The 15,194-nt window shown below is 34.3% G+C and overlaps 2 protein-coding genes and 1 pseudogene across 2 annotated transcripts; all 3 read left to right on the top strand.

The window, feature by feature from the left end:
- The first annotated feature begins 5,765 nt into the window (after positions 1–5,765).
- Positions 5,766–7,776, top strand: LOC145070248 (preprotein translocase subunit SCY2, chloroplastic-like; annotated as a pseudogene).
- A 4,052-nt stretch (positions 7,777–11,828) lies between these two features.
- LOC145068108 (protein FAR1-RELATED SEQUENCE 5-like) lies at positions 11,829–13,425 on the top strand. Its single transcript, XM_079015093.1, has 5 exons — positions 11,829–11,896; positions 12,087–12,345; positions 12,526–12,952; positions 12,994–13,058; positions 13,396–13,425. Exons 1-5 carry the CDS (start codon positions 11,829–11,831, stop codon positions 13,423–13,425), a joined length of 849 nt encoding a protein of 282 aa, XP_078871219.1.
- Positions 13,426–13,487: 62 nt separating this feature from the next.
- On the top strand, positions 13,488–14,018 carry LOC145068107 (uncharacterized). The gene has a single exon (XM_079015092.1). The coding sequence runs from the start codon at positions 13,488–13,490 to the stop codon at positions 14,016–14,018; it is 531 nt and encodes a 176-aa protein (XP_078871218.1).
- Positions 14,019–15,194: the final 1,176 nt, after the last annotated feature.

Genomic DNA, 15,194 nt, shown 5'->3' with positions numbered 1-15,194 from the left:
TCTTCTTTACAAACAAGACCGATGCTCCCCAAGGTGAGAAACTTGGTCTAATGAATCATGTTTGATGGAGTTCGTTATGCTGACTGGAAAGTTCTTGCATCTCTGCTGGTGCCAAGGGATAAGGCGATTTCGCTACTAGGGTAGCCCCTGGAACTAAGTCGATTCTGAATTCGACTTGGCGTTGTGGTGGTAATCCCAGTAGTTCTTCTAGAAAGATATCGGGAAAGTCGCGTACTTCTGGAATGCTCTTGATGTCCTTTAATTCCTAACTCGTATCGACGATGTGTGCAAGAAATGCTTGACAATCCTTCCGCAAACACTTTCGAGCTTGGATGCACGAAATGATGCAAAGGTTTGTACTTGATTTGTCGCCGTAAATCACTAATGTTTCGTCGTTAGGGAGATTAAGACGAACTGCTTTCTCAAAGCACATGATGTCGGCGCGAAGAAGACTTAACCAATCCATGCCGACTATGACGTCGAAACTTTTAATTTGGATCGGCATGAGGTTGATTGGGAAAGAATGACCATCTAAAGTTAATATACAGTCCATGTATATGCAGTTAGTGTTTTCCGTTAATCCGTTTTCCATTTCTAGAGTGAATGATTTTTCTAACTTGCTAGGTTTATGTTTAAGTAAGTGAATAAAGTTTTGACTCACGAAGCTTCTCTCCGCTCCACTATCGAATAGTATGCATGCATATGAATTATCGAGAAGGAACGTACCAGCAACTACTGTCGGATCAGCTACGGCTTCATCGTGGCCTATAGCCAAAACTCGTCCCACCCCGCCGGTATTTGCTACCTTTGGGCAGTTTCTCTTGTAGTGGCCCCACCTCGCCACAACCGTAGCAAGCTTGGCCTACACCAACGTTGGGAACTTGAGTGATCGGCTTTGCAGGAGCCTTGCAGAAACGGACAGTGTGTCCCTTTCTGTTGCAGTTGGAGCACTGCATTTCCCGACAAGGTCCATGATGGTGGTAAGTGCATTTGGTGCACTTTGGAAGGTTACCCACATAAGGCTTTGTTCGGTAGGGATTTGTAGGAGCGGTAGTAGGTATAGTAGCAACATTCACTGAAACCAGTTGTTATTTCTTCGAGGATTCTTGGAAAGATCCACTTATTCACTGAAACCAGTTGTTGTTTCTTCGAGGATTCTTGGAAAGATCCACTTATCCATTTATTCCATCCTCTCTTCTTGTTATTGTTGTTGTTAATTCCTTTTTGTGGTTCTGGTGCAGAAATTGTTGAGTTCTGATGACTTCCATGATCAACAAGAGATTGTGCCAGTTCCTTGGCACTTTCAAAAGTGTCAGGTTTTGAAGCTAACACGCTTGACTGAATTTGGGGCGACAGTCCCCAAATGTATCTCTTTATTTTCTTGCTCTCAGGAGTAATCATATCTAGGCAAAGGATTGCCAGATCGCAGAATCTATTGGTATAAGTTGCTATGTCGGTACCAATCATTCCAAGAGTCCAGAGTTCGTGTTCGAGTTTTTGAATCTCTCCTCGTGGACAGTATTCTCTCATCAGCATGATTTTTAAGCTCTCCCAGCTTATGGAATTCTCCACTATCAGAGTAAGTACCTTAACGTGGCCATTCCACCAAGTTAAAGCTCTATCAGTAAGCGTGAAGGTGGCAAACTTAACTTTGTTGTGCTGGGGACATGAGCAGATTTCAAAGACTGACTCTGTCCTTTCAATCCACTGTCTCAAAATCATCACACTCCCTGTCCCATTAAACATCCGGGGTTTGGCATTCGTAAAGTCTTTATAGGTGCATTCTCGGGGTTGTCCATGACTCTCGCCATGGTTGGAAGGAAGCGTACCAATTCCCGAGCCAGTAGTAACAGGGGTATTGATTTGTGACATGGCAGCCGCCATAGCTGTTGTGACTGCTGCTTGGAACATGGCAACATCAAATTAAGGAGGTGGAGGCAGTGGTGGTATAGGTGCTTCCCCACCGTTGTTTCGTCTCGGGTTTGTACGCGGAGGCATCCTTCAACTATAGGTTGAAAAAGATAAAGATAAGAATTCCATAGCATAGAAAATGAATGTGTCTCATGAACTAAATTGCTATAGTTCAACAACAGATGAAAGTATGAGTCTCAAAGAAGAATAATAGTTATTTGTAAGACCGAATATATGAAACAAGCATATGGTTTCTCCATAACATTTTAAGGATTGAACGAAATACTCAACATAGTAGTAATAGTGCCACTTATATTAATATAATAGTTGATACAACGATCACGAAAATTTGACCCCTATAAGGGTCTCCGGTTACAAAGTTTAAGAAAAATAAAAACTTTTAGCCAAGGTCCTAACTTATAACAAAATTTGGGATTTTGGCAAGCACTACTTGCGACGTAGGTTGCGCTTGGAGCTTGACTCTGCATCCGATTGCTTTGATTCCATAAGACGCCTATCGAAGGCGGCTTGTTGTTCCTTCAATTCAGCGAGGGCTGCAATCATCTGCGCTTGGAATGCCTCGGTTTGAAGTTGGGCATTGTCCTGAGCTGTGTCCAGCCTACGGATGTCTGAAGTGTGAACCTATACTTCCACGTTGACTTCCCGAATCCGGCTAGCTTGAACTCCGGATTGGTAGGACTGGTTGGCTAGTTTACCCACCATGACTGGGAGTGCCCGATCGACTGAACCTCCTCCGCGGACATCGTAGAAGTCTCGGCACATGCCGTAGGGAGGGCGTAGGTTTTGTTGATGGCTCCAATGGTAGAGGTGACTTCCCCAGACGGGAGTCGGTCCTTGAAAGTTTCTCACAAAGACGGGAGGTTGTGCGGGTGGTGGGTTGATCACTTCCGGCTCTGAGTCGGTACCGGAGTCATCCTCTTCGTCCAATTCTATGGGTTCTTCTTCCTCCTCGGGATCCTCTTCGATCCATCCCCCGTTGCCTTGGTTGGGATAGTAGGGTCGCCGGGGCGATGAAATCCAACCATGTGGCTATACGAGAATAGGGTTATATAAATTGAATAAATTTGGAACATGTAAGACTAAACATGTAAGTTAAGCTATTTTATGTAGCAAATACTCCTATAGTATTTAAATTCTTGTGTTTGATCCTTGTGATATTTTTGGTAAGTTTTGACTTGTTGCTCACTACGAGCATTCCTCGATATACATTGGTCCGATCTCGGGAAAATATAGTTGATCACGCTATATTTGTCCTAAATCTGCTTACATATATCGAGTCTTAATCGTAGTGTCCAACTTGTCTAAATACTTGTTGTATAGTTATAATCATGAAAATAAGTTGTTGTATGCCTGTATTTGTACTCAAATGAACTAACAATTTAAGTTAAACGAAACGCGGCTTAGGCGTAAAACAAAAAAATGTTTTGTCAGAGAGTATTAGTCCCTTAAGCGTTTATAGTTTGTATATCTTATGTGGTTCGATATACTTAGTTCACTATAAACATTGCTCTGATACCAATCTGTCACACCCTCAAACCGGAACGGCGGAAACGTTCGGGGGCGGATGACTTCATGTGGTAACGTAACAAATGAATACATAGTAAAGAAAGCAATACAACCATCATATATATATAATTGAAAGTTTACATTGTTAAAAGGTACATGTTCAAAACCAATTACAATATGATGCCAAAATATGAATTTAAACTGGCGCCGCAGCGTCCCTTCTTCAAAAGCTGTTTGTTACCTGTAATTACTGAATCCCTGGGACATACAAGTAGTTTTGAATGAGTAGATCAGCATTTAAGCTGGTGAGTTTCATAAGTATTAAATGACAATGTTTGTATGAAATGAAATGTTTTGTTCTTGTTTGTTTGTTCCTAGAAAATCCTATATTTTCTACTAGCATAAATGTAGCCTTCTATCAAGACCAAGGTTTGTTTCTAGAAAATGTATGTACGTATAAGCTTTCCAATACATCTGAGAAACCCCATAAATCAATGTGTTTTTAATACTCCATGTGAGTTTTATAACCATGCTATTGACTAGAAATGCCTATACACAACGTTCTTCAGGTGTTGGAATGTTCTGACGTTTGTTACCCCAAATGGTGGACTGTAGCTAACAGTCAGGGCACGGGTTGTCAAGCCCGTATAGATCTATATACAAACACCATGCTCCCCCTCCGATGGATTTTGGTATATAATACAGGACTTGAAATGTGTACTCGAACGTACGTGAAGTTAATCTCTCACAAAACTCAGTATAAAACAGATTTACGTGTGAAAATGTTCATTTGTTCTTGTATGATTTCATTGATAAAAAGAGGTATAATGAAACTGTATATAACATGCGATAATAATTGTGTGGTTTACTTGTATTTCCCCCCTTAAAAGTATATAAAAGCATTTATAAAACATTTAAAAGTGTGGATTATAAGGGTATGAACTCACTTGAAAGATCGAAAAAGGCGAGATGAAAACCGAGCAGAACTTCGACTCGAGAAAGCGGATTTTCTCGGGATTCTCGGGAATCTCGGGAGCACAAACGACCTTCAGGACTTAAGCAAGGTAACCGGGACTTCAGGATATCACTTGCACAGAAAACGAGGCTAAACGCAAGAAAGTTGAGAGAGAAATGAGCCCTTTCTTCGGAACCCTCGCATCCCTTTTATAGGGACTGGGAACCGCCTCGGTACGCTGGGGGTACGCGAGTACGCTGGGCGTACTCGTGCGTCATGCATGAGCGCATCCTCGACTGCTTCAGACTCCGGATGGGACTAGACATAGGCTCGCATAGGGCGCGACGCGGATGATCCGATGCCTAGGCCTTGAGTACGCTGGGCGTACGCGTGTACGCTGGGCATACGCGTGTACGCTGGGCGTACTCGTGTGCGACTCAGCCTTCGGATAATACCGAAATTTCTATTAAAATTTATATTTTTAATATTTAATAAACTTCAAAAATTCATATCTTCCTTATACGAACTCCGTTTTCGACGTTCTTTATATCCACGCGTAGGTGAGACTACGCTCTACAACTTTCGTTTAGATTCCGTCGGCAAATTTCGAAATTATTTTTATTATTTATTTTTAAAAGGTCGCGGTAAGAAAATTTCGTTAGAAATTCATAACTTCTTTGTCTGCCGTCTGTTTTCGCTAGACTTTTTACCGTTGCAATACCATTGCCGAGACCTTCGATTCTCGTTTAGGTCATTCCGGCCAAAGGTCGGTCGATCTCCGATTCGAGTTTTTAGCTATCTGTCGTTAAGTCGAACTTGGAAAATCATAACTTCAATATACGAAGTCGGATTTGGGCGTTCTTTTTACGTACGATCACGGTTTAATGACATCAAACATAGTAGGTAATTATTTAGAGACTTTTTGGACATTTTATTTTCGAAGTTAATTTCATTATATCAAAAGTGGTTACAATACTTGACTTTTTAGGTCGTTACATAGAGTTGAAATATCGGGTTGTCACAGGTAACATAAGAAAAAAAATTTCTTTTCTTGATGATTACTTTCAGTTGTCTCTATTAATCGTTTTCAAAGTAAGATTTTGATTTCATTTTTTATGATCCATTTGACTTCTTATTCAATATAAGATTTCCATTTCCCCAAATATTTTTGTATACACCGATTTTAGGTGGTTTGTCTATTTGATTCTGCCTTTTTTTATCGTTTTCCCCAAGGTATTCTTCTGGGCTTTATTTTTGTTATGATGAGAGTAAAGGGTTTTTTTTAAGATGAATGAAAATTTCCATCTATTCCTGTATAGCTATTACTAAACTGTTTATAAGGACTAGGGTTTACATTTCAAAGAATTTGCAAATGCAGAGTATCAACCCATGTTTTAGCGACGTTAATTAGCTATCTTCCAATTACTTTTCTCTACAACTTGGATTACGCGTATCAGGTTATTATGATAATTCCTATTTCTTAATCGAATTTTGTTTTATCATTGTGTTCTTGAATTTATGTGAATTGTCTTGGGTAAGTGGTATGAATAGAAGACTTATCCCGAGTAGAGGCTCTATTTAACTTCAAATTTATATGACGACGATCAAATTTTTAGGATCGTAAGAACTTAGGATAATTTTCTGAGCATTTTCATCATCAACAAATGTTGAAGATTACTCATGGGGGTTTATAAAGTGCTGCATAAGTTCTCAGCTTTCTAGTGAGTGGGAAAATTGAATATGATCAGGATTTGCTGACTTTTGCAATCAAAATAAACTACTTATTAAACATAATTCTACACTTATCCAACTATTGAGTTTAAATCAAAATTTTATCTTATTCTTATGGGTGTAATATGCTTTTTTTTTCTTCTGATGAACAGGCAGACATGCACGTAGCCTCCAGTTATGGCATGTACCATATGATAGAAAAAGATGTTCCCTTAAGACCATGAATTCGGAACTTTACAAAAGACATTTTGTAATTTCAACAAAACATTTTCATTCAAGTGCATGCCACAATTCACCAATGTTCACATACAATCAGCCCAAAATAAGCCATATGAGAATCCATTCAGCATCTGCAGAGTCTCTAAGTCATGAACAAATTGAGCAAAATTCTGAACACGAGTTTGAAGTTGGTTCATATAATCCTGAGAAATCACAACACAAACCAAAATATGAAAACAGATTCCTTATTTTTGCACGCGTAGGTTCGGTCATCACTAATGCTGCTGAATCATTTTTCAAGAGTGAGATAAGGAGATTATTTGTTACTGCTGCATTACTTGTAATTAGTCGTGTAGGATATTCTATTCCTCTTCCTAGTTTTGATAGAAGATTGGTACTAGAGAATTACCTTAGTTTTGTCTCGGTTCAGTTGGTATGTTAATGATATTTTAATTTCAATCATCATTATCTTTTCTTTTCATTTCTTATTGTACTTATAATTCCAATGTCTTAAATGACAGAGGAGCTTGGTGAGCTAGCACCAAAACTTAAGCTTTCCCTATTCCAACTTGGAATCAATCCCCAAATTGCAGCATCTATTGTTATGCAGGTTGATTGTGATTCTTGATTTTATAGAAATTGAATTTGATTTCATATATTTAAGCTAATTATAGAGTGATTATGGGATCAGGTACTTTGATATGTTCTTGCTTCATTGGTCAAGCTACGGAAAGAAGGGATGGATGCTAACGAGAAAATAAAGGGTTATATGTATGTTTACTCACATTCTCTTAAAAATAGTTCTATACTTTTATACTATTATATAAGGTTGATAATCCCATGTTTTTCTTACTTTATTCTAGATGGTGGATGTCGTTTGGGTTTGCAATTGTAGAGGCATTGATAATTTTTTATTTTTCACTTTCATATTTAATTTATGCAGCAAATGCGAGTCAAAGGTAATTTCTAATATTGATTTACACACCTTGGAATTTGATATTTATTAAATAAACAGGTTTGATATTTTACTTTCATATTGAAGCACATCATGTTGACAATAATTTGTTGGTCTGGTGCAATGACTACAACTTGGATCTGTGACAAAATATCAGACTCTGATATGTGAAGGCAGGGTTGTCTAAATTTTACCATTGGTGTTACAAAAGCAACTGAAGAGGGTGGCTGAAAGCCTTCTTTGGTTTATGTGTTACCAGTGGCGGACGCAGACTATTTTAGTAGGGGTGTCCCTCATACTTCAAGCGGGTGCACCTAATAGAAAAAATTAAAAAAATAAATTTTTTTTACACTACGAGCCGGAAATTGAGCAGTGGCCCGGGACCCCCAATTCTGCACATAAGTCCGCCACTATGTGTTACTTTGATATGGTTGAAGTTGACTAAGGATTTGTTTCTTAGCTGAAACATTTTTCATGTATATCGTATGTCTTGTATTGTATTGTATTATAAAAAATAAAATCATCTCATTTGTTGCATTTGATGGTGTCATGTGACAAAACTACTACTACAAAGTATCAGGTTGACCACAGAAACAATTTGAGAAGGTATGGTGAGGAGAAAGACCTGAATGCATGGCAGTTAGATGCAGAACCTATGTTGCAAGCATGACCAACTTAACAATCTGTTTTAAATACTTGATCAATAACATTTTTTTACAATGGAATACCTTCTAACCCCCGCAACACGGGGGGAAACTTTTCTAGTTATCCCTAATTTTAAGGTTTCAGTTTCCCTTAAATAACTAACACCATCGATACTTTATACCATTTCCTTTTCTCTTCCCGATTACTAGTCCTCCATAATTCACATATCACAGATTTCTGGTGTTGTTTGTATCCTCCCCGTCACAGCAAGGTAGCAGCGCAGACTTCCATTGACCTTGCATCCTCAAACATCATGTTCCCCATCTTGTCGTTTGTCGCCATCTACCGTGTTTCCGTCTCTCAGTCTCAATTGAATCATCACCCGACTCACATGGTCCTGTATCCTACAGTCGGAATCGACTTCCCTTGTGCTTCTAAGTTCTAACTCTCGTTTATCTCAGACTCACTCACATTCTTCTTTTACTTCTCACTATAGACTCACACACAAAGTTTCGAACTTATGTCTACAGTGCCATCAACCATCACCACCACCAACCACTGGTGCCAACACCACCAACATCATTTCCTCAAAAATCAGATCTAGATAAAAAAATCAGAATGCATAGTTTAATACAACATTTCAAACACTAATTCACAGCTTAATTTAATATTTCATACAATAATTCACAATTTGGTCCATAAAAAATACACATTTACAACTTAATAAATTAGATGATAGTAGGCGGCAAGCAGTGGTGAAGAGATCGATAACAGTGACATGAGGCAGCAACTAGAAAGTGATGACAGATATGAACGTAGATGTTCTAGATCTGAAGATGGCGACTCCATATTTAAAGGTTGGTGATCAGTGGTAGTAAGATTGGCATTGGTAACAAGAGGTAGCAGTGAGGGCGATCAGGGCATACCTGAAGCCAAAGGTTCTAGATCTGAAGTCCGAGGTTATAGATATGAACATATAATCCTTAATTTGTTCTTTTGGAAGTCACCAGAGAAGGATGTAACGATGGTAGTAACGAGTTTAGCCAGTGGCACGAGGCATCGACATGACGAAGACGATAAGTGACGGTGGTGGATAGTCGTCAGAGGTAGGTGGTGACGGTGTTATATTGTAACCAAATGTATGTGGTGGTTATTATAGAATAAGGAAGTGTTTGAAAGTTGAGTGGATTTGAAAGCTTAGAGGATTTAAAAGCTGAGGGGATTTGAAAGCTCATGAAAGAGACTGAGTGTATTAAGTTTTGTAAGAATGATTCAAATCTAATTATAAGAGAGATTAAGTGTACAAGGTTTTGTAAGAATGGTTCAGATATAATGATGTATATGCATTGATCTTAGATTTGATGTTAAATGATAAGAAAAATATAGGTTGACTGAAATACCCTTAATGAAAGTGGTTGTTAAATGATTTCTAACCTTTAATGGTTCTCATATGATCATATACACACACACACACACACATACATATATATATATATATATATATATATATATATATATATATATATATATATATAATAGTGGTGAATCTAGAATATGAAAGCATGTGGTTCCCTAATTAAGTAAAGTCAAGTAACTCGACTCCAAATACAATGTCATGTCACGTCAAACCGGAAAAAAAATAGCCGGTTTGCTAAAATTATGTTCAACCGGTTGAGCACCTTAAAAACCAACAAAAGACAACCTAATTGACCCCTACAAGTGGATTTTTATATAAAAATAAATAATTACTTAATATTATTAGGTCGTTTTCCTTTTAAATAGTTCAACATTCATTTTCTATGTCCATCAATATGGGAGAAGCTGTGTTACTTTTCATGTTTTTCTATAACCTTTTACCATCTTTTATAACATCAAACAACTACATTTCAATATTTTTATCTTCGATATAAAATAGGTTTTAATAAACGTTGCCTTGCAAATGTAAATTTAAACCTTATACTATTTGTTTTATTTTTTGTGTTTTATTTTGTCAAATATTATAAAGTATGTCCTTGAAAAATTGTAAAACATATCTTATTTTTTCCATCACTTGTAATACGATTTATAAAACTAGGTGGCTCCTAAAACACACCTTTAACATACATAGCTTCGTTTGGATATATATATATATATATATATATATATATATATATATATATATATATATATATAAAGAGAGAGAGAGAGATATGTAAGTTCAATTGAGAAAATAAAAAAGATTGAAAATGGGGAAATTATTCTCAGCCAATCATTTATCTAACATGTAAACCTTAGAAAACGTGTGTGTCATTTTTTTTCCTTAAGAGTATCTTTGTAAATTAGCCACTTTTTTAGATTAAACTTACCGGTTCTTCGTCTTTAGTTTTCGATTTAATGAGATCTTTAGCTCGTTTGAATCGGATATAGAGGAATTCATTATCAAGATTCTTTTATTTATATAATTCGTTAGCAATTACACGTATTTTTTTCATTAATCGTGAAGCTTCACATCTGTATTTCAGTTTTCTTCTTCGTATTCAGTTATCAGATATATAGGAGTTCATTATCAAGATTATTACTTTGTATAATTCGTTAGGAATTACGCGTATTCTTTCCATTTATCGTGAAGTTTCAAATCTGTATTTCAGTTGTTTCATCGAATTGTTGTTCTATAGTTTGAGATCTCTATTTCAATTTTGTGATATGACCGGAGCTGATTTAATTTTCAATCAGATATATCGTTGTAGTTTTTACACTGTGAAGTGAGAGAGATTGCTTAATTGATCAGGTTTTCATATGATCTTTATTGCAATTGCATCATCTGATCAGAGCTGATTTAAATTTCCTTCAGATCGTTTGTACGCTGAGCTGAGATATATTCGAAATTATTCAGGTTTTAATATTTACGACTTTTTTTTTGTGTTTTTTGTTTTAATTTTGTTGTCGTTCAGTTTCTATTTTATTCTATCATGATTTTCATCGATATTAAGATTGTTTTTGTTGTTTTCTACAGATCAATTGGTTTATTATGTCAAATTCAAGTGTTATTGATGGTGATTTGTATTCTTCGATGTGTGAGAGTGAAGAAGAAGATGTTGAGAACTCATTTTTTTGAAGGTATAACTTATTGAATTATTATGTTGTTTTTAATTTTGTTGATTATAATGTATTTACATATGGACGATCCGAGTGCAAAATGTCATTGGAGAAAATGTCTATAAGCCAGATGTACTTATTCAATTTATTCCATTTAAAAGTTTAATCTTCAAATCATTAGAGTTGGTCATCAAAATGTATTATGAGTATGCTGAAATTGGTGGTTTTGATGTGAGACTGAGCATATAGTCAAGGTTTGATAACAAGATTATAAATAATAAACATGTTATATGTAATTGTGGTGGAAAACAGAAAAAGAAATATTGTGACACATTGGCTACAAGTGGTGTTAGGAGGAAACAAAATTCAAATTCAAGAGTTATTGGTTGTGAAGCAAAGATTATATTTGAATCTGTGTATGAAACTCCAGATTATAAAGTTTTTCAGTTTGATGAAGTTCACAAGCATCCACTTGAGATGAGAAATGATTTAAAAAGAGCGAGACAAATGACATATTCAGAAAAAGAGTTTATAGTGCGTGCTTCCACATCAAAAATAGGTCCAACTATGGCTCATAAGTTGAGGACGGCTCATAGGTTTAGGGCAAGTCTGAGAGGTGGGTATGAGTTTTTAAAGCCTAAAGTAGTTGACTATAAAAATTTAAGGACAAATATCAATAGGGTTATAAGTTATAAAGATGCCCAAATGATAGTAAACAAAATGAATGACCGTTGAGTTCACTATCCAAATTACTCATTTGAGTTTAATTGTCAATATGATGTTTTGGACTCTCTGTTTTGGGCTGATGAAATGGAGAAGGCATATTATGTTGAATTTGGTGATGTTATCTCGTTTGATGCGACTTTCCGTACAAACAAGTAAGTTATTTTATCTACTTTTTTAGAGCTTATTCATATATGAATATTTTAACTTTATGTTTAATGTTCAGTTTTTAATATTGAAATTATTTTAATAATATACTGTAACTGTATTCATACATGAATATTTTTATATTCACTTATGAATACATCAAAAATTGACTTTAATGAACACTTTTTTGTGTTATAGGTATCAAATGTTTTTTGTTCTAATTACTGCAATTGGCCATCATAAAAAATTAGTTATTGTTGGAGTGGGGTTGCTAAGTAATGAAAGCATTGATTCCTACTCTTGGTTGCTTAAAGCGTTTCTTAAAACTCATGGGAAAGAACCAACAGTTGTTTTAACCGATCAAGATGCTGCAATAAAACAAGCTATTGAGAATGTGTTTCCTAATTCAAAGCACCGATTATGTATGTGGCATATAATGAAGAAGTTGAAAAACAAAGTATTATTTTACTATATTTCAAATATGTTACATAGTATTTAGTTATTTATAGATGAGTATAGTATTTTTTTTTGAAATATTAGTATATTCACATATGAATATTTATTATTATTTTACTTATTAATATTTATTCATTTATGAATAAATATAGAAGTTTACTTTAATTTTGTTTTAATACAGATATCAGATTATTTATTTACGAACAAAAACTTTAGAAAAAGATTCACGAAGCTTGTTTGGGACATTAATATGAAACCTGATGTCTTTGAGGTGACGTGGGGTTTGCTTATGAAAGAATTCAATCTTAAATACACGAGATGGTTTAAAGACATGTTTACAAAACGTGATTCATGGATACCTGAATATTTTAACGATATTCCAATGTGTGGGTTGGTGACGACTACGTCGAGGTTAGAGAGTATGAATTCATTCTTTAATACCTACTCAGAAAGTGGTAATTTACTTTTGAATTTCATGATGAATTACGACACTGTCATTCAAAAGAAAAGGAATACTCAGCGAGAGATTGATAAGACATCAAACAAAGCATCATATAGAATGCAAACACCTCAAGAAATAGAACTACAAGCATCAAAAGTTTATACAAGTACATTATTTTTTGTACATACTCGTATGTTGGTATTGAAGATGGGTGGAAAGTTTACATTGTGCAACACAACAATAGTAAAAGTGAATTTAAAAATGAATTTAAGGTAATTTAATAGTTTTTTTTATGAATAATTTAAAGTTTATATATAAACATGAGAATATTAATAAATGAATATTGCGATCATTTTAAAATTAGAACATGTTCATATATGAATTTAAATTCATATCTTATATGAATATTTACAATGTTATTATTCATATTTGAATATTTATTTATGATTATTCATATATGAATATGTATTATTGTATATGATTAGAATATAATATTCGTATATGAATACTTATATATGATTGTTCATATATGAGTATTCATACGTGAATTTAAATGTGTAAATTTTGTTTAAATTGTTTTTCCATTTTGTTATTATGTTTTTGTATCAGGTTGAAATAAAACTTGAAGAAAAAAAATAATAAATTGAAGATGTGAACATTTCAAGCGTATGGGTGTTTTATGCAGACATGCTTTTACAATAATGATGAGATGTGGTGTTAAAGAAATTCCTGAAAGGTACATTCTGAAAAGATGGAGAAAGGATGCGATCTCAAGAAATTATCATTTTAGTTCTCATCAATCCGATTCAAGGGATTATGAGAATGTGAAGCTAGTCAATGATTCATATTATAATTTTGAATCATGTTTGGATATTGTAAGAGATGACAAAAAGAAATTGGCCTTATTTGCTGAGAAACAACAGTCGTTGTTAAAGGAATTTGAGAGTGATTATACATCTAGTGGATTGAAAAGCAAGACGGATTGTGAAGTCGTATACAAGCTTATGGGTGCTTCTATTCCTATTCCGGAAGAGATTAATATTCATGTTCCTCAAGTTCAAAGCAATAAAGGTTCTGGAATCAAGGAAAGAATTTCAAGTGCAGGTGAAGTAGCATATGAAAACTTTAAAAAAGAACATAGAATGTGCTCAGGATGTGGAAAACAAGTTCCTCACAATTTACGTACACGTCCAGTAAGAATTGCAGCTGTTCAATCAACAAAAGACATTTAGGGTTTTATTTATTTATTTATTTATGTTTTTTGGTTCTATTCATTTATGAATATATGCAGATAATAACCATAAAAAACAATATTTATGTATGAATAATACACATTTATATAGATATGATAAATTGATATGTGATACATGTTATTTTAAAATGAATATATCATATTTGTTTTTTAATTTACTAATAAATAAGTTATATTGATATTGTAAATTGATATATGAAATACACATATTATTCGTAAATTATTCATAAATGAATACATCATATTTTATTCATTTATCATTGAAGATGTTATTATTTACATATTAAAGGTAAATGAATATATCATATTGGTATTCATTTTTTAATAAACTTAAATAAAATTGAAAACTAGCAGAAATGAATACATCATAAATGAATACAAATATGAATATATCATATTTGTTTATTAATTTACTAATAAATAAGTTATACTCATATCTAAACTTTGTTATACTGACATATTAATCCTAACTTAATCATATAAGAATACATCATATTTGTATTCATTTATAATTGAAAACGTTATTATTTACATATTAAATTTAAATGAATATATCATATTAGTATTCATTTATGAATAAACAGAAATAAACTTTGAAAATATTTGAATATAAAAAACTAACAGAAATAAACAAACTTGTTTTATTACACAATGATTCAACACAAGATAATAAAACCTATTAATAAGCATTTCACAAACTATTTAAACGATGCTCAATAACGCTTAACAAACCATCTAAAACTTGTTTTACAGAACCATCTTACAGGTCCTCCAAATTCATTCAACTTCAACACAAACTGTTCTATATGATCACACTTCATCACAAGCAATCACTAATATTCTTTTAACATTTTTTGAATTGTTTGCATAGCCTTATCTGAATGAGCGGTATGTACTTTGAATTCCACATTTTGATATTTTTCAGCAAGATCCAACACCTTAGCCTTCAACATGTTAATTTCAGAAGTTAGCATTCGTTGTGCATACTTTTGTCTGAGCTTCTCTAAAGTAGTTTGTTGAATAGCACTTTCTTTATGATGACCTGGTTTCCACTTTGAGATTGGTTGTCCCATATAGGTCTCCATATGTCTCATTGCAAAGACCCCACAATCAACTTTGTTTTTAACTGTTCTCCATTGCATTTCAAGTCGTAGGA

Source organism: Lactuca serriola, chromosome 8 (assembly GCF_051521515.1).
Source record: "Lactuca serriola cultivar US96UC23 chromosome 8, Lser_US96UC23_V15, whole genome shotgun sequence".
Lineage (NCBI taxonomy): Eukaryota > Viridiplantae > Streptophyta > Magnoliopsida > Asterales > Asteraceae > Lactuca > Lactuca serriola.
This window is presented reverse-complemented; position numbering and strand designations above follow the sequence as displayed.